Below are 26,340 nucleotides of genomic sequence, written 5' to 3' on the forward strand. Positions count from 1 at the left end.
CACCTTTTCTGTTACTCAGTTCAAGATTTTCATTCTTTTTGATCCCAGGTTGCAGAGCTGCTCGAGAAAATCAAGTAACTTAGTATTACATAACTTTCACCAGGTTGCAACTGAATGTTTACAAGCAATCTGCATACAGGGCCTGGGAAGTAGGGAAGGAAATTTTACTCCTATTGGAAGCCAGACTTGTGGAATAATTGAGGTATTTAAATCAGTCATTGAGACTGAAAAGACCCAAATTACACTAAACAAGGAAACAAAGTCTAAATGCAGACGAGAGTCCTTGAAGCAAAAACGGGAAAGGTCTACATATATTTGGACGACATCTATGGCAAAAATCAGTTTGGCCAGAGAGAAGAGAACGGCTACGAGTGTTCGCAAAAAAAGTGACAGTCATGGTGAGGTCATTCTGATGACTTCAAAGCAGGGCGATCGGGGGAGTAAAGTCTAGCGGCTAGCATTTCCCAAATTCCAAATGCTTAAGGCAAACAGACGAGACAGCTTCGCATTTCTCTCAAGGTAAAATACATCATATATGGGAGTTTAAAAAACAATTTAAAAAGCGCGAACGTTTTCGCTTTCAGATTTCCGTGAGCCTAACCGTGTAAAACCTCATTTTGTTCCCTAAGAAATCTCGCGATATTTTCGTGGTCCTCTGTGGCGGGAACAAAACGGAAGCCAAGGCGCACTATGCGGCACGTCATCTGGCGGAAGTGAGGTCATATCCCAGAAGCCTTGGAGAAGGAGAAGCGCGTTCAGGGATTCTGCTTGTAGTGGAGTGTGGAACGTTTAGGCAACGTGATCTGGTTCTTCGCGGGAAGGTGGGCGCCCTGGTGCTTGGCCAGCCGCGGCGTTGCGGGCCTTTGGGGGCCGCAGATTTGGTCTTTTTTCACTGATATAAGAGCTCGGCGGCGGGCCGCGCAGCGCCCTGACCCGTCCTCACCATGTTGGTGCTGTTTGAAACGTCCGTCGGCTACGCCATCTTTAAGGTAGGTGGGAGATTGAACCGTTGGAGGGGGAAGGCAGGTGTTGAGCAGGAGAGGAGACGGAAAGACGTAAGGAGAGGACGACGGTGCTCAGGATCGCGTGGGTGCCTTTTCTGTCCCCATGCTCTGAAAGGAAGGGGGAGGCTTTGGGCCTGGGAGGCGCATGTTTCGGTGAACACGTGGCCGCGCCGTTTGGGGCGCTGGGTTCAGTAAGAGGATTTGGCCCAGTTAGAGAGGTGGACAGGAGCCGTATTCGAATTTTACAGGTTATGATAAGGAGTATGTGTTTTGTTCTGAGAGTTTTGAGGAATGATTGGAAGGTTTTAACAGAGGAATGACCTCATCTAACTTTTTTAATGCAGTTGTTTTGCTCTGTGCAGAATAGAGATGGGGTGCAAGAACGGAAGAAGGATATTTTTGCATTAATCTAGACGAGATGAAGTTGCTTGGGTTAAGGCTGGCATGGAGGGGAAGAAATATCAGGAGAAAATTAGAAGGTAGAACTGACGGGATTGGCTGGTTGAAGAATGCGAGGTTTGGGTTTAAGTGGGTTTGTGGTGGTAGGGAAGGGAAGAGAAGGTTTAGGGATTTGGGGGCTGGGAATGGGGAGGATACTATAGAATTGCAGTTTGGGCTGTGTGAAGCTTTCGATGTCTGTTAGACGTGGAAATACAGTGGTCATTTCAAATTTGAAGCCCAGGGGGGAAATCTGAGCTGGATATAACCAACCTGAGTTTTGGTTTTTTTAATAGGGAAAGTTTGAAATTAAATTCAAGTTCATCAGCAAGGAAATAATTGAGCAATGGGACATTCGTGTAATAGGGTGCTGTTGAGATGTTAGGAAGAATGAGGTAGATTGAGTTCTATCTACGTGTCGGATTCTTGCGTTCAACGAATATAGCAACGAAAAACAAATTTTTCATATGTACTGACAAGTCAAAAAATGCTAGGTAAGCTATATATAGTGTGATTCTAGTTATAAATCAAAAACCTGTGTGGTATGGGTGCAGAGAGTCTGGAAGGGTCCATACCAAAATGTTTATTTGGGAAAGTTTTTCATTTTATTTTCCAAGTTTCTCTTTGACATTTGAAAATATACTTCTATTTGCATGTTACATTAAATACTTGTTATTTTTAAGAAAGCCAATGAGATAATTAAAAACCGAAAGCTGATTTTGCTGCTTTTTCCTCTCATTAGAGTTGTCTGAGATTGTAGTATTAGCAATTTTAAGGGACTAAAAGGCTTTGGAGCCCGGGAACGGGTCTATTAGACTTTCCCCAGCTTTTTGCAGTCTTTTCTAAATTATTATTATTTTTTAAAATATTTATTTATTTATTTGGTTGCAGCGGGTCTTAGTTACAGCAGGCACGCTCCTTAGTTGCGGCTCTCAGACTCCTTAGTTGTGGCATGCGAACTCTTGGTTGCGGAATGCATGTGGGATCTAGTTCCCTGACCAGAGATTGGACCCCGGCCTCCTGCATTGGGAGTGCAGAGCCTTAACCACTCCGCCACCAGGAAGGTCCCTCTAAATTCTTAGAGTTCTGCACATGCCCCCAAATTCTCTTAGCCAGAGTAGTCTGTCATATGTTGAATCAGCGTCTGTGGATGAATTTCATCCAAATTGATGTTATGTATACTGTCCTGGCCTGGATACTAAGAGGGGAGGGGTAACTTTGCACTGTCCAGTGGTTGCTTCTAACAGTGGGGAGGAGTTGGTTTAGCAATGGTATGGTTTCTAGACCTGGGTCATAAAGTATAAAGTCATATGATTTATTGATTTCTACTAATAAAGAGTATTCTCCATAAAAATAAGTCTTGAGTATTCTGTTGCAGTTTTTAATGTTGTTTATCTGCAAGTTACTGTTCAACATTGTTAAAAATTGTGGTTTATGTTTTATGTAACTTAATATTAGAGAAATAACTAAAGGCTTAAATATATTGAAATATTGCTTCATTTATAAGTATTTGGAGTTAGTAGCTGTTATTGATTCTTTCTGAATAAAATAGGCATACAGAGTACTCCGGAATTAGTGCTGGTTGCACAATTTTGTGAAAATTACTAAAAAGTAAATTGTACACCTTAAAGGGGTGAATATCATGGTACGTGAAATATCTGTGTGTGTGGAGATATGCAATACAAGGTTATTAGCTCCCTTTCCCATAATCTTTCAAAATGCTGGGGTATAAAATTACCTTGGTTGCATAAAATCCATGCTTGAATGAGAATGCTTTAAGAAAGTTTTTCAAACTTTTATTTAATCTCATTTCACAGTAAGGGATACATTTTATATCATGACTCAGTATATGCATATCCATATATACACAGTGATTCAAAGAGCATTTAAAACTTTCCAAAAAATGTTGCTTGTTAATAAAGTTATATATAAATGCAGAGACAATACCTAAAAGAACTATTATTATTATTATTATAAGACTAGACATTCTTCAGTCTTACTCATCCCAGACCTTTTGTAGCTGTGCTTCCCAGTATGGTAGCCACTAGCCACATACAGCTATTTAGCACTTGAAATGTAGCTAGTAAAGCTGTGGAGATGAATTTTAATTTTTATTCATTTAAATTCTTAGTAGTCACATTGTACAATGATGCTGTGTAGCATAGTGTTGTGTGTTCCTTTATTTCTCAAGGGCTCGAGGAAGAGCTTTTTATGTGACTACCAAAGTTCCTATATAACATGATTACTAAGCAATGTGCTTTTCCAGCTTTATTGAGTATAACTTACATACTATATAACTCACTTTTTGTAAATGTAAATAGGTACATATAGTACTTATTATAGTAAAACTAGCAAACAATATAACAACAGTGCTAAAGATTTTAGTGGTGACAATAGCTAAATTATTCATTCCATCTTAATCCAAAATGACAAAACTTAAAATGGATTTTGCATATTAATGTTTCAGATTTCCTTGTCTGAAAATGAATGATTAAAAATTTGAGATAGATGTATAACAGAAAATGAAGCAATTATTTCTAATTCTGTTTTTGTTCAGACTTTATTAGTAATGTTCTTTTCAGTATGTTGTGCACGAATGGGAACATAAAGTAGCCAAGGTTTTGTTTGCCATAACAAAGTCCTTGGAGACCTTTCAGTGGTCATGAATTAACATGATTTCATTACATTTCCTTTGTTCCTTTAACTTGAAATAATATCTCTTTAATATGCCAATTTTGTTATCCAAATGTTATCTTCAAATATACTTGCTTTTCAACTAGAAAAAAATGTGAATTTTACTCATGAGTCATATCCCCTATTTGGTACATATCCTGTCAACAATCATTGAACTTTAGGTATGGTTAACCACATACTGAGTAAACTACTTCTAAAAATCACTACTATTCTGTGAATTTCCTTTAACAAAAAAATAACTTTGAATTAAAGTTTCAGTGCATTCATGAGATTTGATGGAATGTCTTTGTATTCTAAAGTTTTCATGACATACAAAATAGAACTGTTAGTGGTTTGTAATTTTTTAATACAAAACCGTGTGCTTTGCAATTGTTTACTGCTTCATTACTCTGATACCTGGTTTTCCAGTTCTGTAAATATGTTTGATTCAGCTGTGTGTGGGATTAAATTTAAACAACACATTAAATCCTTAAAGTCATCTTGCCACTCTCGTCTGACAGAAAATAAAGGTGTTGTGCAATATCGTATTTCTTCATGTTTCATCATGGAAATATGTACTAGACTATAACTGGGTAATAAGTCTTACTCTGTAAATATTCTGCGGTACTGTGGATTCGGTGAAATGTGGCTTGTCGGTAAAGTATAATTTTTAGTTGATCAGCAGCCTTTTTCCATAAGATATGTATAATATCTATAATACTATATTTCATCACCGTTATTTTACACTGCTAGTTAAACTGACCTGCCATCAATTGTAAGACATCCTAATTTCAAGGATGTTAAATATGGGGGGAAATGCATTTTAGGATTGATCCTACCCTAGCTTATACTTGGGCAGCTGACTTATCACACAGTATTGGTGAGGGTGTAGGAAAATAAGAACTTTTATTCGCTCTTGATTTAAGTGAAAGTAATAGAAGCTTTTGAAGCCATTTTGATAATACATCTGTCAACATGCGTTTCTTGTATGATCATTTAACTCCACTTCCAATAATTTGTCCTAAGAAATACAACATGTATACATACAAAACTATGTATATTTATCAATAAGGGCATAAATGATGGTATATTCATACAATGCAATTCTTGTTAAAACCTAGAATTATGTCCACAACATGTTAAGTGTTAACTGTATAGCATGATTCCTAAAAGTATGCATTAATAAAATGCAGCATAGACAGTCAAAAAGTCTTGAAGAATATATACCTAAATGTTAATGGCTGTGTTTCATAGATAAAAGTACCGCTTTTTTCCCTTTGCATATTAAAATTTCTTACATAAGGATGTGTCTTAGAACTAATGGTATCTTAGTTTTAGAGAAATCCATAATACTTGTCAGGATGTTCATAGCAATAAATAACAATTTTTTAAAATATTTATTTATTTATTTTTGGCTACATGGGGTCTTCGTTGCTGTGCACAGGCTTTCTCTAGTTGCGGCAAGCGGGCTTCTCATTGCAGTGGCTTCTCGTTGCGTAGCACGGGCTCTAGGCACGCGGGCTTCAGTAGTTGTGGCTCGTGGGCTTTAGAGCACAGGCTCAGTAGTTGTGGTGCATGGGCTTAGTTGCTCTGTGGCATGTGGGATCTTCCCGGACCAGGGCTTGAACCCGTTTCCCCTGCATTGGCAGGCGGATTCTTAACCATTGCGCCACCAGGAAAGTCCCTAAAGAACAAATTTTATTCCTTAGAAAGTAGGCAAATAAATTCTTTTGATCTGTGAATATGACAGGCTTTGTGAAGGAGTTAGGGAGCTCCTTAAAAATATAAAGTTTTAAACAAATACCCAGCTAGATCTAAATTCCATCCAGTTACTCATTGGGCTACTTGATTTATTAGTTTGACCAAAAATTTATGCTGGGTAAGAAAACTGGTTATTTCAGAGAGAAAAATAGCTCCCACCACCCTCATTTTGCACGTACAATTGTACTTGAAGAGTATAGCTATATATGCCTAAGCTGTGCGATTTAAATAAAATTATTTTAAATATTTATTTATAGGTTTTGAATGAAAAGAAACTTCAAGAGGTTGATAGTTTGTGGAAAGAATTTGAAACTCCAGAGAAAGCAAATAAAATGTAAGTCATCTTGAAACTAAGAACTTAGCAGTTAACATTTAGAGGTTTTCGTTTTTGTTTTGTTTTGTGTGTTTGTGCCCCCCCTTCATGTAATATATCCATAACTTTTTGTTTTGAACTCTATTTCAGGAATAATATTGGTATGAGCCCAATTATTAGATTCCTTATTTGGAGCGTAGGCCATCTCAGCTAATTTGTATTAATTGCAGATGAGGTTGGACAGCACCCAAAAAACCACTATTTTTGTAAGATATTTGAAAGCATAAATTGATTGTGAATTAAGTATAAATTTCTGTTTAAAGTAATAACTGTCAAAAGCGTGGGCTGCTAATTGATTTAACTTATAATTTCTCTAAGTTAGTGATATTCAGGTGTTTTTGAACTTAATTCATAGTTTATTTATTCTTTATGACTAGTATTTCCTAACTCCCTCTGGCGTAGTAAAATAACTAGCTAGTAAATACTGGAAAGGCATACCTTTGTTCCCCAAGGTCTCTGGACAGGAAAATAGAATATAACCTTGATGCCCATCCTAAGAAAGGAGTGGTGGGAGAGAGAGCTGGCTTTTCCTCAAGGTAGAGTCAAGAAGGCTATTTCACCATCTGTGAATCACCCTGTGAAATATCCCATTTGGTGAGTGTGGTCCTAGGAAGGAACCGACTGATCTCTTGATTATGTCCTTGGATGCCAAAGGGCATTTCATAATTCATCTGCTAGTGCTAATAAAAACTCACTAGAATAGAAGGAAACTACTCAAGCTTGCTAAAGAGTGCTGAACCCAAAGAGATGTCATACTAAATAATTAGAGAAACATGGTATACTGGAAAACCATGCTTCAGAGTAATTTGTATAACGTGATTGCATTTTGCAGGTGTTGTTGTACACCTATATATGCATTTATGCAAATATACAGAGATATGAACAAATGCCACTTCAGATGAGTGGAAATGGGGTTAGGTGGAATAAGGTGAAATAATTGCTTTTTTCTTACCTCTTTCTATTGTTAAGTGTGCATTTAAGGTACCACCAGGGTGTTCCCTGATGAGGTGAGAAAATCTTGCTTAAGATAACATTATTTTAGACACAGTGGAAGACTAGTTTTCCTTTTTAAAGGGCTATATGCTTTAGTTGTCTGAGTTAACTTGATTCATTGTTGTCGATGATGTATCCTTTTTTGACCTGAATTTACGTGATCTAACTCAAATATTCGTCACTACCACTGAGACAACAATGGATTAACTGTATGTATTTGTTTTGATGTAAAATAATGTTGCCCTGCACATAAGTGAGTAGGGAGGAAGGGGGTAAAGTAAGGGTAACAGGAATTAGATCTAACAATCAGTTATTTTTTAATGGAACCTGTACTGGATGCACAAATCAATGTCATGAGATTTCTGACGTAAGAGGGACCCTTACACCTTTTCTTAAGCCACTTCTGTGCCATATAGTAAAAGGCATTTGTGTCTGACTTTAAGCAGCAGAGGTTATGTTGAAGCTTCAACATCTTTCCTATGGTTTAGATGTGGTAGCAAACCTCTTTTCTGTTGTTCCAAGTTTCCTTCAAAACCTACAACCTCTATAATAGTTCAGACATTACTAGCCTAACATTTAGAGAAATTGGTCACTTTATTGGTTATTTTAGAAGAATATCTAACTTTACACCAATACCCAATGGTAGGAAAGTTTTTTATTGGTGTATGCTTTGGAAACAGTCCAACACCTCTTCTCCTAAATATGTGGCTTTTGCACAATCAGTGTGCCCCCATAACATTTTAATTTTTTTTCCTTAATTCTAGAGTAAAGCTGAAACATTTTGAGAAATTTCAGGATACAGCAGAGGCATTGGCAGGTAAAGTCAAAGACTAGCTTTTTTGTGTGTTTTAGATATTGGTGATTTGTCATCCTCATTAAAAGATTGTTTGCTTCAGTTGCCTAAGTTAACCCTATTCAATGTTGTCAATGATGCATTCTTTTTGGAACTGAATTTAAGTGATCTAACTCAAATTCGTCACTACCACTGAGACAACATTGAGTTAGCTTTTTTCACTATAGGGCTGGTTTTTCCCCTACATGTGATGAGAGGTGAGAAGTGGTTAAGTTGATCTCCCTGTGGAAACCAACAGCATAATGCTGAAGCACAATTCAGTAAAAGCTGTTCTACAAGGGATCAAGGTAATGTGGTCAAGTACACTGCTCTCTGATCATTTTAATCCAAGGGTAAAGTTGAGAATAGCCAGGATTTAGAGTTGGAATAATAATAAAGCAGCTCTCCGGGTATATACATTTTTAGTTTAAAAAAGCGCAGTATTATTAAAAGATTTAAGAAAACTAATAGAGAGGTGTGTGTGTGTGGTGTTTTTTTTGTTTTGTTTAATACACAAACTACAGAAATGCATAAGAGTTTACCTGAAGGGGGCATGATTTTTTTATGATTTAGAAGAATGGATGACTGTTATATCCTTCAGCTAGTCCTAGGGATGAGACAACAGACATGAGTAGGGTTTACTAACTAGGCTTGGCTTCAGTAGGCACTTGGTCTCATAATGTTCTTTTAATGCTAGGGAAAAACGAGATCAGATATAAAACTCTCACATGAATTTTCAGTTGCTTAAATTCTGTATCTCAGATCAGCCAACTACTTAGTGGTATAATTTGAAAATGAAGGACCATAACGAAGAGTATGGCTTAAAATTAAGCCATAAAATTCATTTGACTGAACCAAGTAATTTTGTTCACCAGCCACAGGAGAAGGGTATAGTTCTCTTATATAGTGAAAATTAAGAGTCTTATTAAATATGTTGGAATATTAATGGGCCACCCCAACCTTGGCAGAGGGGTGAGCTGAAGGAGGAGCCAACGAGGCCAATTTTCAAATTTTTAAAAATAGTTCTCGGGCTGCATACATCCAGTAATTAAAGTCTTATAGAGCCATAAAGCATAAATATGGTAATTTTTGCCTGGAAAATTTTTAAAAGATAGTTCTGTTCATCACAGCTTTAAAAATAAATATGGGTAGAATTTTGGTAATATCCCAGGCAAGATTGTGTTAGCTATTCTCCACCTCTGGGGAGCATTATTCATATAGATTGATTTGAGTAGCTCCTCTTGGAGTTGTAAAGTGCTGCAGCTCTGATCTCAAGTGGCCCTTTTTTGGGGGGCGGGTATTCCTTAAAATAATGTAAGATAAATGGAGAAAGTAGCATGCTGGGTAAGAATTTAAAGTCAGCCCCACACACTCTCAATCTAAATTCTATGAGGGCGGAGACTGTGTTGTTCACCATCAAATCCCTAGCACAAAACTATTTTTGGGTAAATGCATGAAGGTAGTGAGCTTTGTCAGGAATCTAGTCATAGAAATCTACAATGCCTTTTCCCATCAGTTTTCACCAGAAAGTTGAACATCATCTTATTATTATTAAAAGAACAGAGTCCTTCCTGGGAATTAACTTCCCTCTCCCAGTTATAAGGCAGTTTTGACATGACAGAACTAGAACTAAGTGGTTGTAGATGTCAGGGAATACATTTAAAACCTGTAGCCTAAGAATGAGTCCAGAGTATGTCAACTTATAGTGGTCTCAGCAGCTAAAATGTGCCATTTGCATAGCAAGGTTTATTTTTACTCTTGGTTAGACTTGTAAGTTTCACATCTTACAAACAGCCACAGTAAAGTTTGGAGCCAGCCTAAATTTGGATGAAGGGGGAAGACTGCTGAGGGATGCTGAATAGTGGCTAATAGAGAAGAGGAAAGATTCAGCTTCCCCTTATCCCTGTCACCATCTCTGCATACCATCTTTTTAAAATACATATAATGAAGAGTGACTAACAGGGAAGTTAAATGTTTGTGAATGTTAGAGTGGATCTAGAGTAGAAATTTTTTTACTTTTAAGAAATCTTAAAGGAGAACACTAGGTTAAAGTGTGAGAGTAAATGATAGGAAAGATTGAGAGCTAGAAGCAGGACCTTGAATAAAATCTTTTAATTAAAAAGATTAAACACTTGTAAGGGAAGTACAATTATTAGAGAAATGTATACTAGAAAGGAGTCAATGTTTTACAATATGTAAATTGTTAGAACTCAACAAAAGTAGCTTGAATCTTAGCTTCTTAGAGTGTAGAGACCTCTGTAGGATCTGTGTGGTTTTTGTCCTCACCTTTCATCTTCCAGATAGCAGATGAAATGCACTTGAAATTCAGATGATTGGGAATTTGAATTCCCAAGCAGGAAAGAGCAAGTACCTGGCTGATTAAGCACAAACTGCTGCCTGACCTTAGAAATTGTGACAGACTTCCTGCCAGGCATACTTTAAGTTCAGCCAAAACCCAGACAACTAGAAGAGGTATTAGTGTTAATTAGTCCACGTGGGTCTAAAGGATCTAAGTGTAGGTCTAAAGAAGGGTGAGAGTTATAAAGTCGCACATTTAGAGCTTGCCAAAAATGAAAACAGCCTCCAACTCAAATTGGCTGCCTTCAGTAGTAAGTTCTCAATCGCTGGAAGTTTATAAGTAGAGGCCTGTTGACACATCTGGATCAAGGATTAGCAAAAGTAAGACCTCCACTTGGACATACTTAAACTGTGGCAGAACCTTCAAAATGAATACACTCCTTTTTACCGGTCTTGACAGGTTTTTTATGGTATTTCACAATCAGGCCAGTCGGTCTGTAGTGACATAGGAGGGTGAATCAATTTATCATTCCAAAACAGATTGTTTCTAACAACTTTACGATTCTGAGTTCAGAAGGATTGTGTGACATAGAGAAAGGAATGCTGGATCTGGTTTAACTCCTGGTTCTGGAGTGGAAATGAGGGTGGGAAGATCATATGAGATTATGAAATGTGTAACGTTTATCATTTCACTTCAGAAGTAATATTAAATTCAGCTCTTCTGAAAGGAAGTGGGGTTCTTTTTTTCTTTATTTATAAAATTTAAATAAAATCTTAAGCTCTTACAGTTAAAGTTTTGAGTTAACTCTTTTGTTTTTCTTCCTAAAAAAGCATTCACAGCTCTGATGGAGGGCAAAATCAATAAGCAGCTGAAGAAAGTTCTGAAGAAAATAGTTAAAGAAGCCCATGAACCCCTGGCTGTAGCTGATGCTAAACTAGGAGGCGTCATAAAGGTAGAGTTATAATTTTCTTTTATGCCTGCTGATCAGAGCTCACCATACAGCATAATGACTACAAAGCCTAGCCTTTGCAATGAGTTGTTTATCATAAGTTCTCAGATTTGAATACTTGATCTTTTTCCCCTATGCTACGTAATAATTGGTTTCCAATATGATTATCAAAACTAAGGTTATATAAGTGATGCCCCAAATGATAATACTTTATGTATATCCTGGCATATTTTTGTTTAGTGACATTTTTTTCCCTTTCAACATAAATCACATTTCTTTTTTATTGTATGTGTTTATTAGAAAACTTTAGTAGGGAGTAGAATTGCTAAGGTTAAACATAAAGTGAGAATGGAAAGAAAGGCTGGATATGTAGGCTCCCAAACATGCAAGGCAGAAAATTTTAGAGCCCAGTTGCGATACTTTGTATGTATGTATGTATGTATGTATGTATTTATTTTTGGCTGCATTGGGTCTTTGTTGCTGCGAGCGGGGGCTACCCTTCGTTGCAGTGCGTGGGCTTCTCGTTGCGGTGGCTTCTCTTGTTGAGGAACACGGGCTCTAGGCACATGGGCTTTAGTAGTTGGAGCACGCAGGCTCAGTAGTTGCAGTGCACGAGCTTAGTTGCTCTGTGGCATGTGGGATCTTCCCGGACCAGGGCTCGAACCTGTGTCCCCTGCTTTGGCAGGCAGATTCTTAACCACTGCACCACCAGGGAAATCCCAGTTGCGATACTTCGATTTTCAGTAGTTACAGTAGGTATTACAGTGCAAGTTCATGAACATACCTCTCATTCTTTTTATTTTTTCTTTTTTTTTTTTAATTTAAGTATAGTTGACTTACAGTCCTCTCATTCTTGAAGTAAGGATCAATTCTAAGTGTTTGGAGGTAGGAAAGTGCTGAAGAGATTAGAGGTTTTTTTTTTTTGAGGTAGGATTGTGAATTAAGTAAGTTCATTTGGATAGATTATTTCTAATACCATCAGGTAATGAAGTTTTCAATGATATCAATCTCTATCTTCATCCTTTGAAGTGCCCACAAGTCTTAGTTTATATTTTTCTGTTAAAAATGTTAAATTTTAGCATAATAAACATACAGAAAGGCACATGGGACAGCAAATTGCTGGCTGGTGGGATTATGAATATCTTTAATTTTTTCTTCTCAGTTTCTCCATTTGAAAAACTTAAACACTCGTTGTCTCTTGTATGCATACTAAATATTTGTTTCTTTAAAATGTGATGCAACATACACAATTTTGCATGCTTGTCATTTGCATTTGATGCAATAGAACTCTAAATTTGTATGGAGTTAGCAAATACACTGCAAAGTGAAAAAAATGAAGGCATCCAGAACAGATTCATCCTGTTTGCCTGGGGTGTGTAAAAACTTTTAAATTTTATAAAGATTTATGTATATGTGTACACATATACATTAACATTAGTATAGATTTGGAAGTACTTCAGGGATCCTAACAGTAGGGAAAGGGCCTAAGGCCCAGAACTTGTGCTTTTCATTCAGTTCCCTTCTCTATAGTACTATTGATTAAAATCTTCTGTGTGTATTACCTTTATAATTTTTATAAGAGGCTAAATAATGTAAGGTAGTAAAAGATCCCTCAAACCAACAAAAAGAACAAAACTACTAGGTTAAATTGTATTTATCTATTTATGGCTTTGATTCATGTAGACAGGCTGCCTTCCCCCGGAAGCTTATAACAATTTTGACCTCTACCAATAGTATATTCAAGTGTTCTTCCCACAAACATGAGAAACTGCTTTTATGAAACTGAGAAATGTATATATTTAAATCATTGCTGTTTTAGTATTTAAATAATTTTAGGAAACGTTTAGTTCTTTATTTGATACAGATGTTCTTGTTCTTATAGGAAAAGCTGAATCTCAGTTGTATCCATAGTCCTCTTGTTAACGAACTTATGAGAGGAATCCGTTCACAGATGGATGGATTAATCCCTGGGGTAGAACCGCGTGAAATGGCAGCCATGTGTCTTGGGTTGGCACACAGGTGAGATTTACTGGAAAATAGTCTTATTATTTTTATTTAATAAACAGTTACATAGCACAGTTCGAGGTATGTTACAAATACTATCTTAATCCTCAAGAATCTTATGAGGAAGGTAGTAATAGTATCCTCATTTAACAAATGAGGAAATTGATGGCCGAAGTCAGTACAGCTGGTAAGTGATGAAGCCATAATTTGAACCCAGGCAGTTTGGCTCCATTGTCTGGGCTCTAAACCTGATGATAGGCATTCTCTATCTCTCTAGTATTAGATGCCACAATTCTTGGACTTTCTTTTCTCTTTTACATCTCCTAAATCATTTGCTACCATTCCATCTACTTGCCATCTCCCTGAATTTTCTCATCTGCTAATGATCTCCTCTTCTGCTTTGTGTGTGTGGCTTGATTTATTGAGTTTTTTCTTGAGTTTTTATGAGGCAAAGAAAAACATTAACCTGTCATGTTTAACCAGAGGTCCATTAGACCAGGAATTTCTGCCATACTGTGATATATATAATCCTGAAAAGCTTGGCATTCTTTGAAATTGCACTACAATAATAGGGTTTGTGAAATAAAAATAGGATTAAGGGTAAGCCACTCAAAACCTAAGCAACTTTGTAACCCTAACAAAATTAACAGTTAAAAAGACATGTTAGGGACTTCCCTGGTGGTCCAGTGGTAGAGAATCCGTCCTGCAATGCAGGGGACTCGGGTTTGATCTGTGGTCAGGGAACTAAGATCCCACATGCCGCAGGGCAACTAAGCCCAGTGTGCCGCAACTAAGACCCGGCACAGCCAAAAAATAAAGGACATGTTAAATTTATATTACAGAAATACTACAGTAAACAAAGGTCTGGACCTTTGAACAAATAAAATATGAGCATAGATTAATGAAAGGGTTAAAGCTGAGTTACAGAAACGAGCAAAATGCACAAAAGTCAGGGAAAACTTTGTAATAAACTTTTCTAAGAGAGAACAAATAGCTAAACTGAGTTAGGGTCCAAATTTAAGATTAATTGGCATTGTGCACAGCAGTAGTTCTCAATCAAGGGCAATCAGATACCCCTCAGAAGACATTTGGCAATTGAGGTTGAGGCCAGGGATGTTGCTACACATCCGGCAGTGCACAGAATAGACCCCACCACAAAGAATGATCAGGCCCGCAGTGTTAATAGTGCCAAGATTAAGAAACCCTTATTACAATATTGTTCCTACATGGCTTTCTTCTTTTCAGGTGTTACAGTGCTGTACTTTTTTTTTTCCAGTGGCATAAAGCATTAAATATGCTGCAAAAATCATATGTGAACCAGTATGGTTTGAGCTACACAGCATTATCCTGTTTATCATTCATAAATTAATTCATGTTTCAGAAATGCAGGTTATAGCAGGACAGATGTAGTGTTTTCTTTTTAAATGTGTATTTTTAGATCTTAAATATTGTATTCTTATTTAGCTGATGTTTCCCATGCAGGAAAAAGGTAAACAGTGTAGCTCTAGGACAGGGATTCTGGTAAAAGTTTTTTTAAGATGTTAATTAAATGCTTTTCCTAAATGCTTTTTTTTAGTGATTTATATTTTTCCCCCTTCTCCCCAGCTTGTCCCGATACAGATTGAAATTTAGTGCTGATAAAGTGGATACAATGATTGTTCAGGCAATTTGTAAGTATAGTACATGTGAGGACTAATCTGTTTGTCTCTTCGTTGTGGTTTTTTTCCTACTATTAAAATAGTATCTTTTATAATTGTTGAGGAAGAAAAGGGAGATCAGCTAGAACTTTTAGTAAGTAAAGTAAATTGAAAAATGCAGAATAGAAGAAAGGAAAAACTAACTATAATTTGACTAGTTGGATAATATGGATTACACTATTAATGTAAACTGATTTCTCTTTTTCCATGAAAAATGATAAAACCATAAGTGGGATCTGTGTTGTGTTTTATTTTGCTTTTTTCACTTGTAGTTGTATATAATAGGTCATTCTCCCATGTCATTGGGTGATTTTTGGACATCAAAGTCTTAACGATTTCCAATTTTAAAAATCCCTTTAAACAGCGATTGTATTTGTAGGTGTATATACCCAAAGAATTGAAAGCAGGTACTCAGATACTTATGCAGCTATGTTCATAGTAGCATTATTCACAGTAGGCAAAAGGTGGAAACAACCCAAATACCCATTAACAGATGAATGGATAAACAAAATGTGGTATATACATACAATGGAATATTATTCGTCCTTAAGAAGTTCTAATACATGCTACAACATAGATGAATTTTAAACATTATGCTAGGTGAAATAAGCCACAGGCAAGAAGACAAATATTGTGTGATTCCACTTATGAGGTACTTAGAATAGGCAAATTCATAGAGACAGAGAGTAGAAGAGATTACCAGGGGCTGGGGAGGTGGGGACGAGGAGTTATTATTTCATGGGTACAGAGTTTCAGTTTGGGTTGATGGAAGAGTTCTGTAAATGGATACTGGTGGTGGTTGCACAGCATTCTGAATGAATTTGAGTCACTGAAATGTACACTTGACAGTGGTTAAAATTGTAAATTTATATTTCATCACAAGTTTTTTAAAAATCTTTTTAAGTTCCTATTTTCTTTTTCATTTTAATCTACTGCAGCCCTGTTAGATGACTTAGATAAAGAACTAAACAACTACATTATGCGGTGTAGAGAATGGTATGGCTGGCATTTCCCTGAATTAGGAAAAATTATTTCGGATAATTTGACATACTGCAAGTGTTTACAGAAAGTTGGTAAGTAACTTGATCCTTTAAGGCATTGAAAATAGCGATTTATTTTTATTTGTTTATTTCACTGTAACTCATTTAAAACCTGAGTTACAGTGGGTTTTTTTCTTTTTCTTAAACTTCCAGGAGATTTTTATGTCTTGCAGGTTTGGGGAGTGTAACCATGTTAATATCTGTTAGAGTTCAGGAACAAAATTAACTTTGATTTCGATGGCCTGTGCAGCAGAGAACATGGTTCTCTAATTTGGTTTTTCTTTTTAAAAAAGAAAAATTATTATTATTATTATTTATTTATTTATTTTTGGCTGTGTTGGGTCCTTGTTGCTGCACACAGGCTTTCTTTTAGTTGCGCTGAGTGGGGGCTACTCTTTGTTGCGGTGCGTGGGCTTCTCATTTCAGTGGCTTCTCTTGTTGTGAGCACGGGCTCTAGGCACATGGGCTTCAGTAGTTGTGGCACTCGGGCTCAGTAGTTGTGGCTTGCGGGCTCTAGAGTGCAGGCTCAGTAGTTGTGGCACACAGGCTTAGTTGCACCAAGGCATGTGGGATCTTCCCGGACCAGGGCTCGAACCCGTGTCCCCTGCATTGGCAGGCAGACTCCTAACCACTGCGCCACCAGGGAGCCCCTAATTTGGTTTTTCTGGAAATGGCTTTTTATGGTTAATGTGTCTCAGTGAAATTACCATTAATAAGGACAACTGTGGACTGGGGGTATCCTAAAATATATTAATAATAATTAATATTAAAAATAGTATTGCTATCTATACTGTTAGTATTAAATTGTATACTATTAGTACAGTAATATTAGTAGAAGAATGTGAGGTTTGTTAATAAATATGAGTTGCTTGGCTCATATTATATTATCATATTACTACCCCTAAGAATTCATGGCCCTAGCTTCAGTATAACCTTAGCTACAAATTGTCTATCACAGTATTGTAAGTCCTGTTTCATGGTGTATTTTGGTTTTTTTGTTATCTATATTTTTTTGGAGGGAGGTGGTGGGGAGAGAAATCAAGCCTTTATATGAGGAAAGTTACTAGGTCAAACTTGTTCGCTCTTTGTTTTGTTTAGGCATCCTTTTCATTGGCTTATCTCTACTTTTTTTTTGACTGTTTGGTGGATTTTATATAATTTGTTGAAGAGTGATTCTCCCTCATCCTCTGCAAACATTCCATAGGCGATAGGAAGAATTATGCCTCGGCCACACTTTCTGAATTACTGCCAGAAGAGGTTGAAGCAGAAGTGAAAGCAGCTGCAGAGATATCTATGGGAACAGAGGTTTCAGAAGAAGATATTTGCAACATTCTGCATCTCTGCACTCAGGTAAACTATACACATAGAGAAACTAATTGTGGTGGTACCAGCTCTGTAATTTCTGATGGCAATGATGATTTTTAAATGTATTGTTCACCTGATAAATAAATATGAGGGTGTTCAGTCACTACCTCATCTGATGCCATCTTGATTTATACTTAGAGGGGGAGATATATACTAAAATGAAGTTAAAAGAGTACTGTCTAATTTATTTATATTGTTAGCATTATCTGAATAATAAATCCATTAAAAAGGCAGAGAAGTATAGCTTCAATTATTTAATTCTAACTTTTATGTTTGTAGCCGGTATTTTTTCTCCCTCTCATTTGAAGATAGCTATACGAGAATCACAGAAATGTGATGACAGAAATGTCTGTCTAGCCCTTGGAGTTTTTTAAAATAACAGTAATATTGATTAACATTGTTTTTAGGCAGTGTATTAGCTTGTTTCCATACATTATCTAGTAAGATCTTCACAACAGCCCTTTTATAGGAAACTGAGGTAAGAAATGGTTAATTTTCCCAGGGTTGTACGACTGCTCTATGATAATTTGGGACTCCGATATTTTAGACATGTGAATTTTATACAATTTTTACTCTTGTCATTTATGACTTACGCATTTTGTTCCCTATACTAGGTGATTGAAATCTCCGAATATAGAACCCAGCTCTATGAATATCTGCAAAATAGAATGATGGCCATTGCACCCAATGTTACAGTCATGGTTGGTGAATTAGTTGGAGCACGGCTTATTGCTCATGCAGGTGATGATTTTAATGTAATTTGTAAACATGGGTATTGAGAGTTGAGTTGTTTTCTAGGTAGGATTTTTTTTTTCTTTTATCTTTAAACTACACTTATTAAAGTAATTCTAGGTAATAAATAGAAGTAAATGGTATATTTGTGAGAACTAAGGCCCAGGTGTTCAATGATGATTTTTATTTGTATGCCTGATTTCCTTTCGGATAATGAAGGCATCTTTAGTCACTGCCTCTTCTGAGACACTTGTGGTCCCTTGTCAAAAGTTTGTTATGGTTAATTAGAACAATCAGATGAATGCAGGAGGATGAAATCAGTTAGTATAGGCTTACCTCGTTTTATTGCACTTCACAAATACTGCTTTTTTAAAAAATTCAAAGTTTGTGGCAGCCCTGTGTAGAGCAAGTCCATCGGCATCATTTTCCAACACCATTTGCTCACTTCATGTCTGTGTGCCACATATTAGTGATTCCCACAATAATTCAAACTTTTCCATTCTTATATTTGTTAACGTTGATCTTTGGTCAGTGATCTTTGATGTTACTACTACAACTTCCTGAAGGCGAGTGTATGTTTGTTGAATTTTAAACATGTATCTAGTGGTTGAGCAACTGCATTAATATTGATGTTTTCTGGGGAAATCCTTGGCAGTCCAGTCGTTAGGACGCCACACTTCCACTGCTGGGGGCCCGGGTTCAATCCCTGGTTGGGGGACTAAGATCCCACAAGCCGCGTGGCCAGGCCAAAAAAAGAGAGATTTTTTTTTTTAATTGATGTTTTCTGACAGAAAATCAGTGCAGCACATCTAACAAAGCATCAACTTTAATACCTAATTATTGTGCTTATATCTCCTCATCCATATCTTTTTTTTTTTTTTGGCTGCGTTGGGTCTTCGTTGCTGCCCACAGGCTTTCTCTAGTTGCGGCGAACAGGGGCTACTCTGTTGCGGTGCGTGGGCTTCTCATTGCAGTGGCTTCTGTTGTGGAGCACAGGCTCTAGGCGTGCAGGCTTCAGTAGTTGTGGCGCACGGGCTTCGTTGCTCCGCGGCATGTGGGATCTTCCCGGACCAGGGCTCGAACCCGTGTCCCCTGCCTTGGTAGGTGGATTGTTAACCACTGTGCCACGAGGGAAGTCCTCCTCATCCATATCTTAAACGAGGGGTAAATAAAGTGTAGGAAGTTTATCACATAGATCTACTGAGATGTCCTAATACTAAATTTTCATTTTATTTATCTGTATGTTTTTTCATATCTATAGTAGTAGGATATCTGATGTCTAAAATAAATCTCAGAAAAATAGGGGCTAGATTGGGTGGTGTCTGTGAATACATGTGTTTTTATCTCTCCCACGGTATGCTAATGAAATGTGAAATAGTAATACCATCTCTTCAGGCAAATAATTAAAATTGAACAAGTAACCTTCAGTTTGTCATAGACATTCATCACAGACCTCTGCTTGTGGTGTTAATGGATGAATCACAAATGCTGAGGTATCAGGAATTTGGGGTAATTCGTGACTATAGAATCCTGTATTATATCAGATTTTTATTTACTCTGGTGGCTATAATATTAAGACTATAGGTCTTTTTAATACATGGAACTTTCAAATACTTGCAAGTACATTCCTGGTAACTACTACTTTTCTTTTGAAGGTTCTCTTTTGAATTTGGCCAAACATGCAGCTTCTACAGTTCAGATTCTTGGAGCAGAAAAGGCACTCTTCAGAGCCCTCAAGTCTAGACGAGATACGCCTAAGTATGGTCTCATTTATCATGCTTCACTTGTCGGCCAGACAAGTCCCAAACACAAAGGAAAGGTCAGTTACAGTTTTCCTGGAGTAGGCCTTTTTTTCCTCCAAACCATTTTCCTCCTACTGTTTCTTTTTCATCAAATAGAGAATGGTGAATTCTTTAAATAAACACTTATGTACACTGAAAGAAAAGGTTAGAAGAAAGTGTTATTGCTTGCTGTTACTATTTTTCTAGACTCCACCCATTGATGGGGACAGGGATGGCACATCAAAATTTTCTGTGTGGCAGGAAACCAATTTAACATCAGTATTTATGACCTATAAAAAATAATAGCACATACACTGTGCTAACACTTGATAGGACTTTAGTGAATCCTCTTAATAGCCCTATGAGTTGTAGGTGTCTATTTTACAGAGGAGGAAACTGAGGCTTAAAGTACTTTCAAGCTTTTTACAGGATACATAGTTTAACAGGAATTGAAATGTTATAAAATTCAGAGCAGAGTGATGAGAGAGATAAAGGGTTCAGTAAAATAAAATGTTAGTTAGCTTGCAGGGGCTGGGGGCTATACTTAATCTGGATGATCTCATGGTGTAGGACTAATGTCACATAGTAGAAACTAAATGAAGATGGAAGAATGGTTTGAGCTAGTTTTAGACATAAATTACTACAATATCTTTTCATCCAACAAAATAATGGTGGTTGTGTATATAACCAGTTAGCCATCATACTGTGGCAAAGATTCAAATAGAAGATAAGTGGCTTGAGTTGTATGGTTTACAATACTTTTGTAATTCCTGATTTTTAAAAAATCCTAGAGTGAATTGTAGAGTCAATGATTCATCTGTAGTGTTCTCATGAATAAATTATTGAGAGAATTTTTTACATCTCATCTGGGAGTATAGTTTGAATGCCTCTAACTTCAAGTTCTCTATTAGATTTCTCGGATGCTGGCAGCCAAAACTGTTTTGGCCATCCGGTATGATGCTTTTGGTGAAGATTCCAGTTCTGCGATGGGAGTTGAGAACAGAGCCAAATTAGAGGCCAGGTTGAGAACCTTGGAAGATAGAGGGGTAAGAATCACATCCTGCATATTGCAGAAGTGTTACCTGTCAAAAGTTAATAAACCACGGGTAGTTTATGTACTTTTTCATTTCATTTGCTAACCAGTTTTACTTTTATGATACATTTTAGTATGTCTAATATGTTCTTTTTGTGCCTGCTGTTAACAGTTTACCTAATATATACTAAGAATTGACATACTAGCATATATATTATAAAGAGATTATGCCTTAGAAAACTATTAATAATTTTTCTTTTCTTAGATACGGAAAATAAGTGGAACAGGAAAGGCATTAGCAAAAGCAGAAAAATATGAACATAAAAGGTGAGTGAGTATATTTGGGAGAGCATGAATGAACAATTTTTGCTTATTTAAATGTTAATTGTTGACAGTTTTTTTGTTGTTGTTTAAAACAACTAAGTATCCCCCTAATTTATTTCTTTGCCATTTACAGTTTTCCGTATTCACGTCTAGTTTTTAATCATATACACATTTTTACATTGTTGCAATAAGTACACATAATATATTTGTTTTGACCTTTTTCCTTAATATTTAATTTACTCATTTCCAGATATTGATAATAAATATTTTCCATTCATAGTTCCTATATAGTATAACATTTATCAAAACCAAAGTCCATTCAGAGCTAAGCCACAGGGAAACCTGTTTTTTTAAAAAAAGTCAAAAGACAAAGGAAAAGTCTAAAAGTGGCTAAGAGGCATGATAAGTATTCAGACCTCACTATGAAATTACAAAAGATACTTGTGGGGAGAGGTGTTTTTGTTACTATTTGAGATAATGTTCAATACTGATGAGGTTGCGATGATAGAAATAGAATGTGGAAAACAGATTGACGGTATGTGTCAAGAGCCTTAAAAACATTTCTAGTCATTAATCCATAAACTGTGCTTTTAGGACTTCTTACAGTCCTTTAGTAAAATCTTATAAGTGGGCAGGGAAAGCAATATAGTAACATCTCATTATAAATATGTATTTAGATATATGTTTTGGTATACACATTCATAAAAATTGTTTTCCTTTATTCTGGAAAGAAACCAAATGTATTCAGTTATGGGCATTAATTAACATTTACTTTTATATTGTGAATTTTCTAAGATCTCTACAATGTATTTTGTAATTTTTGAAGCCTAATTTGTTGTGTTTAGTTGAAAAAAAAGTGGATCTTTGTTTTTGGGCTTTGTTTTTGTTTTTCTTTCTCTTTTTTTTACAGAAAGTCAAAAGTTTAATAACACATATATCTGGGAGAGACCCAGGAGAACCTAGTCACTACTTTGTTTCTTAAATTATAAATGTTTTTAACCTATAAAAGTTAACAACCGTGAGCCTGCAAGATAGCTTAATAGAATATTCCTTAGCTTGTTTTGAACAATTTTTTAATGTTCCCATGCCATTATGCTTATGACTTTAAACGCATGTGCTTAAAGCACCAATTATGAGGTTTAGTTCACATTTTTGGCACGCAGTACTTTAATTTTTCTTTCTACTTTGTTAGAACAATAGCAAACATTTGGGTTTCAAGGAATCTTTATCCATATATATCCCTTCTTGTTCCTCTGCCGCTAGGAATCTTGTGATGGAGTATTCTGTATTAAATTTGATATAGGGTTTTTGTTTTGTTTTTCATTGAATTGCCCAGTGTTCTAAAACTCGAATTGGTTCAGTTTTTACTTTCTAGTGTAATCATTTGGTATAAAGAGATTTCCTCCATTTTTTCCCCTATGCTGATTGACTATTTTTCTATACTATAGTCACTACATTGATTACTAAATCAATTCATTTAGCTCACCACTTCTCTTGAAGTGTGAAGTGTGACCTACTGTTGACACCTCTTTACCTTTTGGAGACTTTTTCATAAACTGCCCTAAAGCCACTAAAATGAAACAGCATTGTATGCTTGTGTAAGTATTACCTAATGATGTTTCCTTTTAAATCTCTTTAGAATTATTTGATTACTGATATTTGTAGGGATTTTCTAAAATTCTATGGCTCTTTCAGTGAAGTGAAGACTTACGATCCTTCTGGTGACTCCACACTACCAACCTGTTCTAAAAAACGCAAGATTGAACAGGTAGACAAAGAGGATGAAGTGGTTGAAAAGAAGGCCAAAAAAGCCAAGGTTAAAATTAAAGGTTAGTTTGAATTTTTTTTAATGTCATTTATACTCTTATTCCTTAAGAAGTACAGACTTCATAAATCTTGGGAAAGTACATACCATTGAACTTTATTGTGAAACCATCCATATTGAAAGTTAATGGTGTTTTAATAAACCATCATGTTCTCTGGGAATAGTTAGGATATTGTTAAATTTATCATGTTTCATAGAAGAATGTGAGAAGTGCCTCTTTGAATATGTAGGATTATACTAAGTGTACTAAAACTTTAGTTTCTACCATGTGAACTATTTTGAGAATCAGCTTAAAATAGAAGAAAAAAGGTATGTGGTTTCTAAATTGGTTGCTGAAATATTTCTGTTATAGTAGAGCATAGAATTGATGCAGCACTACTTTTCATCATTGTTCTGTTACATGGAAAGGACTAGAGTAATAACTGGGTAGCCTGCCAACAGAGTGATAATATTTAATAGGTGCTCACCAGTGAACTAGGCTGTCTTGCCAAGTTGATAAGTGAGCTCCCCCATTTATTAGCTGCACCTGTGTTGAGTGCCTACCAGCTGGTCTAGCAAGAAAGGCATTAAAGCAATGACTGATATAATTTTGGGTTTCTAAATAGCTTAGTGGTCAAAAGTACTATCAGCAAATGTGGACTCCTGCTCTGGGTGAAGAAAACATAAGTTATTTATTTAAGTGTTTCTATTTCCTTACTGAACAATAAGGAGATCCCTAAACCCATCAGTAACATTTGAAACACCCAACTCCAGATTTGTATCTTTACTTGTATATTCATTAAGCTTTTCAAACTTAACATTCCTGGACCCTTACCACTCCCAATCTGTGGCTCCATAATATTCTCCATCTTATAAATGGCAATTCTAGTTGCTTTGGCCTTTAACACTGACTCTTTTTATAACCCAAGTCTATTCTGGCAACAAATCCTCTTAATTCTACTTTTTTTAAAAAAAAGAAAAAAATTTATTTGGTTGCCCCAGGTCTTAGTTGCAGCAGGTGGGCTCCTTAGTTGTGGCATGCGAACTCTTAGTTGTGGCACACATGTAGGATCTAGTTCCCCAACCAGGGATCAAACCCAAGCCCCCCTGCATTGGGAGCGCAGAGTCTTAACAACTGTGCCACCAGGGAAGTCCCTTAATTCTACTTTGAAAGTGTATCTAGAACTGAACCACTTACACCCATCTCTGCTATTCTTAATGTAGTAGCTACAGTGGCACCCCCATTAGCTCTCTGATCTAATTCTACTCCTTGCTCACTCTGCTCCAGCCACACTGGGTTCCTTGCTATTCCATGAACCTGCCAACCCCCCTTCTCTCCTAAAATAACCTTAGCATTTGCTCTTCTCTTTACCTGAATATTTTCCCTCAGTATAGGTGCATAATTCACTCCCTTCCCTCTTTTATTTTATTTTTATTTCTTTTTAATTCCTTGGCCACACGGCATGTGGGATCCTAGTTCCTCGACCAGGGTTCGAACCCGCGCCCCCTGCGGTGGAAGTGTGGAGTCTTAACCACTGGACCGCCAGGGAAGTCCCCTCCCTTCCCTCTTTTAGGTATCTGCCTGACTATCCTGTCTAAAATGTCCACATGTGTTGCCCTCCTCAGTGTTCCACTTCTTTATCCTTAGGACTGTTTACTATGTAAAATATTTTATAGCATATCTTTTTTTCTTTTTTTGGTCTCTCCATTCTACTAAAGTAAAAGATTCATAAAAGCAGGAATTTTTTGTCTGTGTTGTACCTTGCTGTATCTCTAGTTGTCTAGAACAAGCCCTGGCGTATAGTAGGTACTAAGTAAGTATTTGATCAATGAATTTCTAATGATAGCAACCCATTATTAAGTCCTCATTCTAATGTGCCAAGCATTCATGCTAAGCATTTTGCATAAATTTTCATGTGTTAAATCGTTAAATCCTAGAAATTGTCCAGTGAGATAGACATTACTAAATTTTATAAGGATGAGGAAGTTGAGTTTATAAAGGTTATTAAATGACTTACTCAGGGTTTCAACGGTTTGGATAAACCCAAGTCTCCTAACTCCAAACTGTTATTAATCATTCCTAATATAATTGACTAGTCTCCCCAAAAAAGTGGGTTTGGTAATCAGATGATTTGTTTTAATCCTGATCTCTATATAGCTACATGATCATGAGAAATTTACTTCTCTGAGCTTTATATCATTTGTAAAGTTAGTAGTAGTATACTAGGTAGATATTTGAAGGACCTTTGCAATTATAAAATTATGTAATAAACATTGGATAGTTGACCCGAATGACAGGAAAAAACTAAGACTCTCAAAGGGGTTTTGAGGGAAAGAAGTCTGATACAATGTTAATTGTAGTATCTTTACACTTAACCTTATTCAGTTGAAGAAGAGGAGGAAGTAGTAGAAGTAGAAGAAGATGTAGTAGAAGTGGTGGAAGAACAGGAGACATCTGTGAAGAAAAAGAAGAAAAAGGACAAAAAGAAACACATTAAAGAAGAACCGCTTTCTGAAGAAGAACCATGCACCAGCACAGCAATTGCTGTATGTTTGTTTTTAATTACCAATACTTTATTGACATGGGCAGGGTTTCTATATTTTATTCTACTCTGTATATTAGAAATGAACAGGTAGTTTTTTAAAAATGGTTTCATTGATGAGGAAGTAAAACAACATTGTTGTGTTTATATTATAAAGGGCCATTTCCTAAACCTAGAACCTTCTTGCAAAATGGGTTTTGTTTAAGGGTGGAAGAGAATATCATTTGGTACAGATGATAAAGGTGGTTTTATATTTTTAGATTTTAGTCTTTGCTCCAAACTTGTTTTCCAGGGAAATAGAATAGACCTACTTTGCTTTTTATGAGGAAAAGTTATTTTTAATCACTCATACATTTACAGGTCTTTCAAAAGCATTCTTGTTGGTTATTTTCAGAGTCCAGAGAAAAAGAAGAAAAAGAAAAAAAAAAGAGTTAATGAGGACTAATGGAAGGAACCATTCTTTCAAAGATTTCTTAATTGAATCACCTGGATACATCATGCTTAAGATTCAGTCAGAAATACACCAGAGATGCTCTCTAAAATAATGGGAGGTTGGATAAAACAAAATGATTAATCATCAAGAGCATTTCATACCTATTTGTGTCTCAACATCACATCAGCTCTGTTAATTTTATTATATCATCATTTCTTAGACTATTTGTTATACAAATAAAAATATTTTCTTTGTATTTTAA

General features: G+C 36.2%; 1 protein-coding gene and 4 non-coding genes across 7 annotated transcripts; all 5 read left to right on the forward strand.

Annotated features, from left to right (window-relative positions):
- Positions 1-738: 738 nt before the first annotated feature.
- Positions 739-26,340, forward strand: NOP58 (NOP58 ribonucleoprotein). Of its 3 annotated transcripts, XM_061204055.1 has the most exons (15): positions 739-989; positions 6,134-6,210; positions 8,007-8,059; positions 11,204-11,325; positions 13,205-13,341; positions 14,932-14,996; positions 15,962-16,096; positions 17,268-17,413; positions 18,043-18,169; positions 19,816-19,979; positions 20,853-20,987; positions 21,240-21,301; positions 22,994-23,127; positions 25,489-25,649; positions 26,040-26,340. In XM_061204055.1, the coding sequence occupies exons 1-15, from the start codon at positions 945-947 to the stop codon at positions 26,088-26,090; spliced, it is 1,614 nt and encodes a 537-aa protein (XP_061060038.1). In that variant the 5' UTR covers positions 739-944; the 3' UTR covers positions 26,091-26,340. The 3 variants fall into 3 exon arrangements, with proteins under 3 accessions (XP_061060038.1, XP_061060047.1, XP_061060058.1); XM_061204064.1 differs by lacking the exon at positions 8,007-8,059; XM_061204075.1 differs by lacking the exons at positions 739-989; positions 6,134-6,210; positions 8,007-8,059 and adding an exon at positions 8,268-8,382.
- Positions 7,357-7,445, forward strand: LOC133079360 (small nucleolar RNA SNORD70). The gene has a single exon (XR_009698171.1). It is a non-coding gene; the product is annotated as a small nucleolar RNA SNORD70 (small nucleolar RNA).
- On the forward strand, positions 8,157-8,243 carry LOC133079356 (small nucleolar RNA SNORD70). Its single transcript, XR_009698170.1, has one exon. It is a non-coding gene; the product is annotated as a small nucleolar RNA SNORD70 (small nucleolar RNA).
- On the forward strand, positions 17,467-17,552 carry LOC133079418 (small nucleolar RNA SNORD11B). Its single transcript, XR_009698188.1, has one exon. It is a non-coding gene; the product is annotated as a small nucleolar RNA SNORD11B (small nucleolar RNA).
- Positions 18,327-18,410, forward strand: LOC133079414 (small nucleolar RNA SNORD11). The gene has a single exon (XR_009698187.1). It is a non-coding gene; the product is annotated as a small nucleolar RNA SNORD11 (small nucleolar RNA).

The sequence above is a fragment of the Eubalaena glacialis genome, chromosome 1 (assembly GCF_028564815.1).
Source record: "Eubalaena glacialis isolate mEubGla1 chromosome 1, mEubGla1.1.hap2.+ XY, whole genome shotgun sequence".
Taxonomy (NCBI): domain Eukaryota; kingdom Metazoa; phylum Chordata; class Mammalia; order Artiodactyla; family Balaenidae; genus Eubalaena; species Eubalaena glacialis.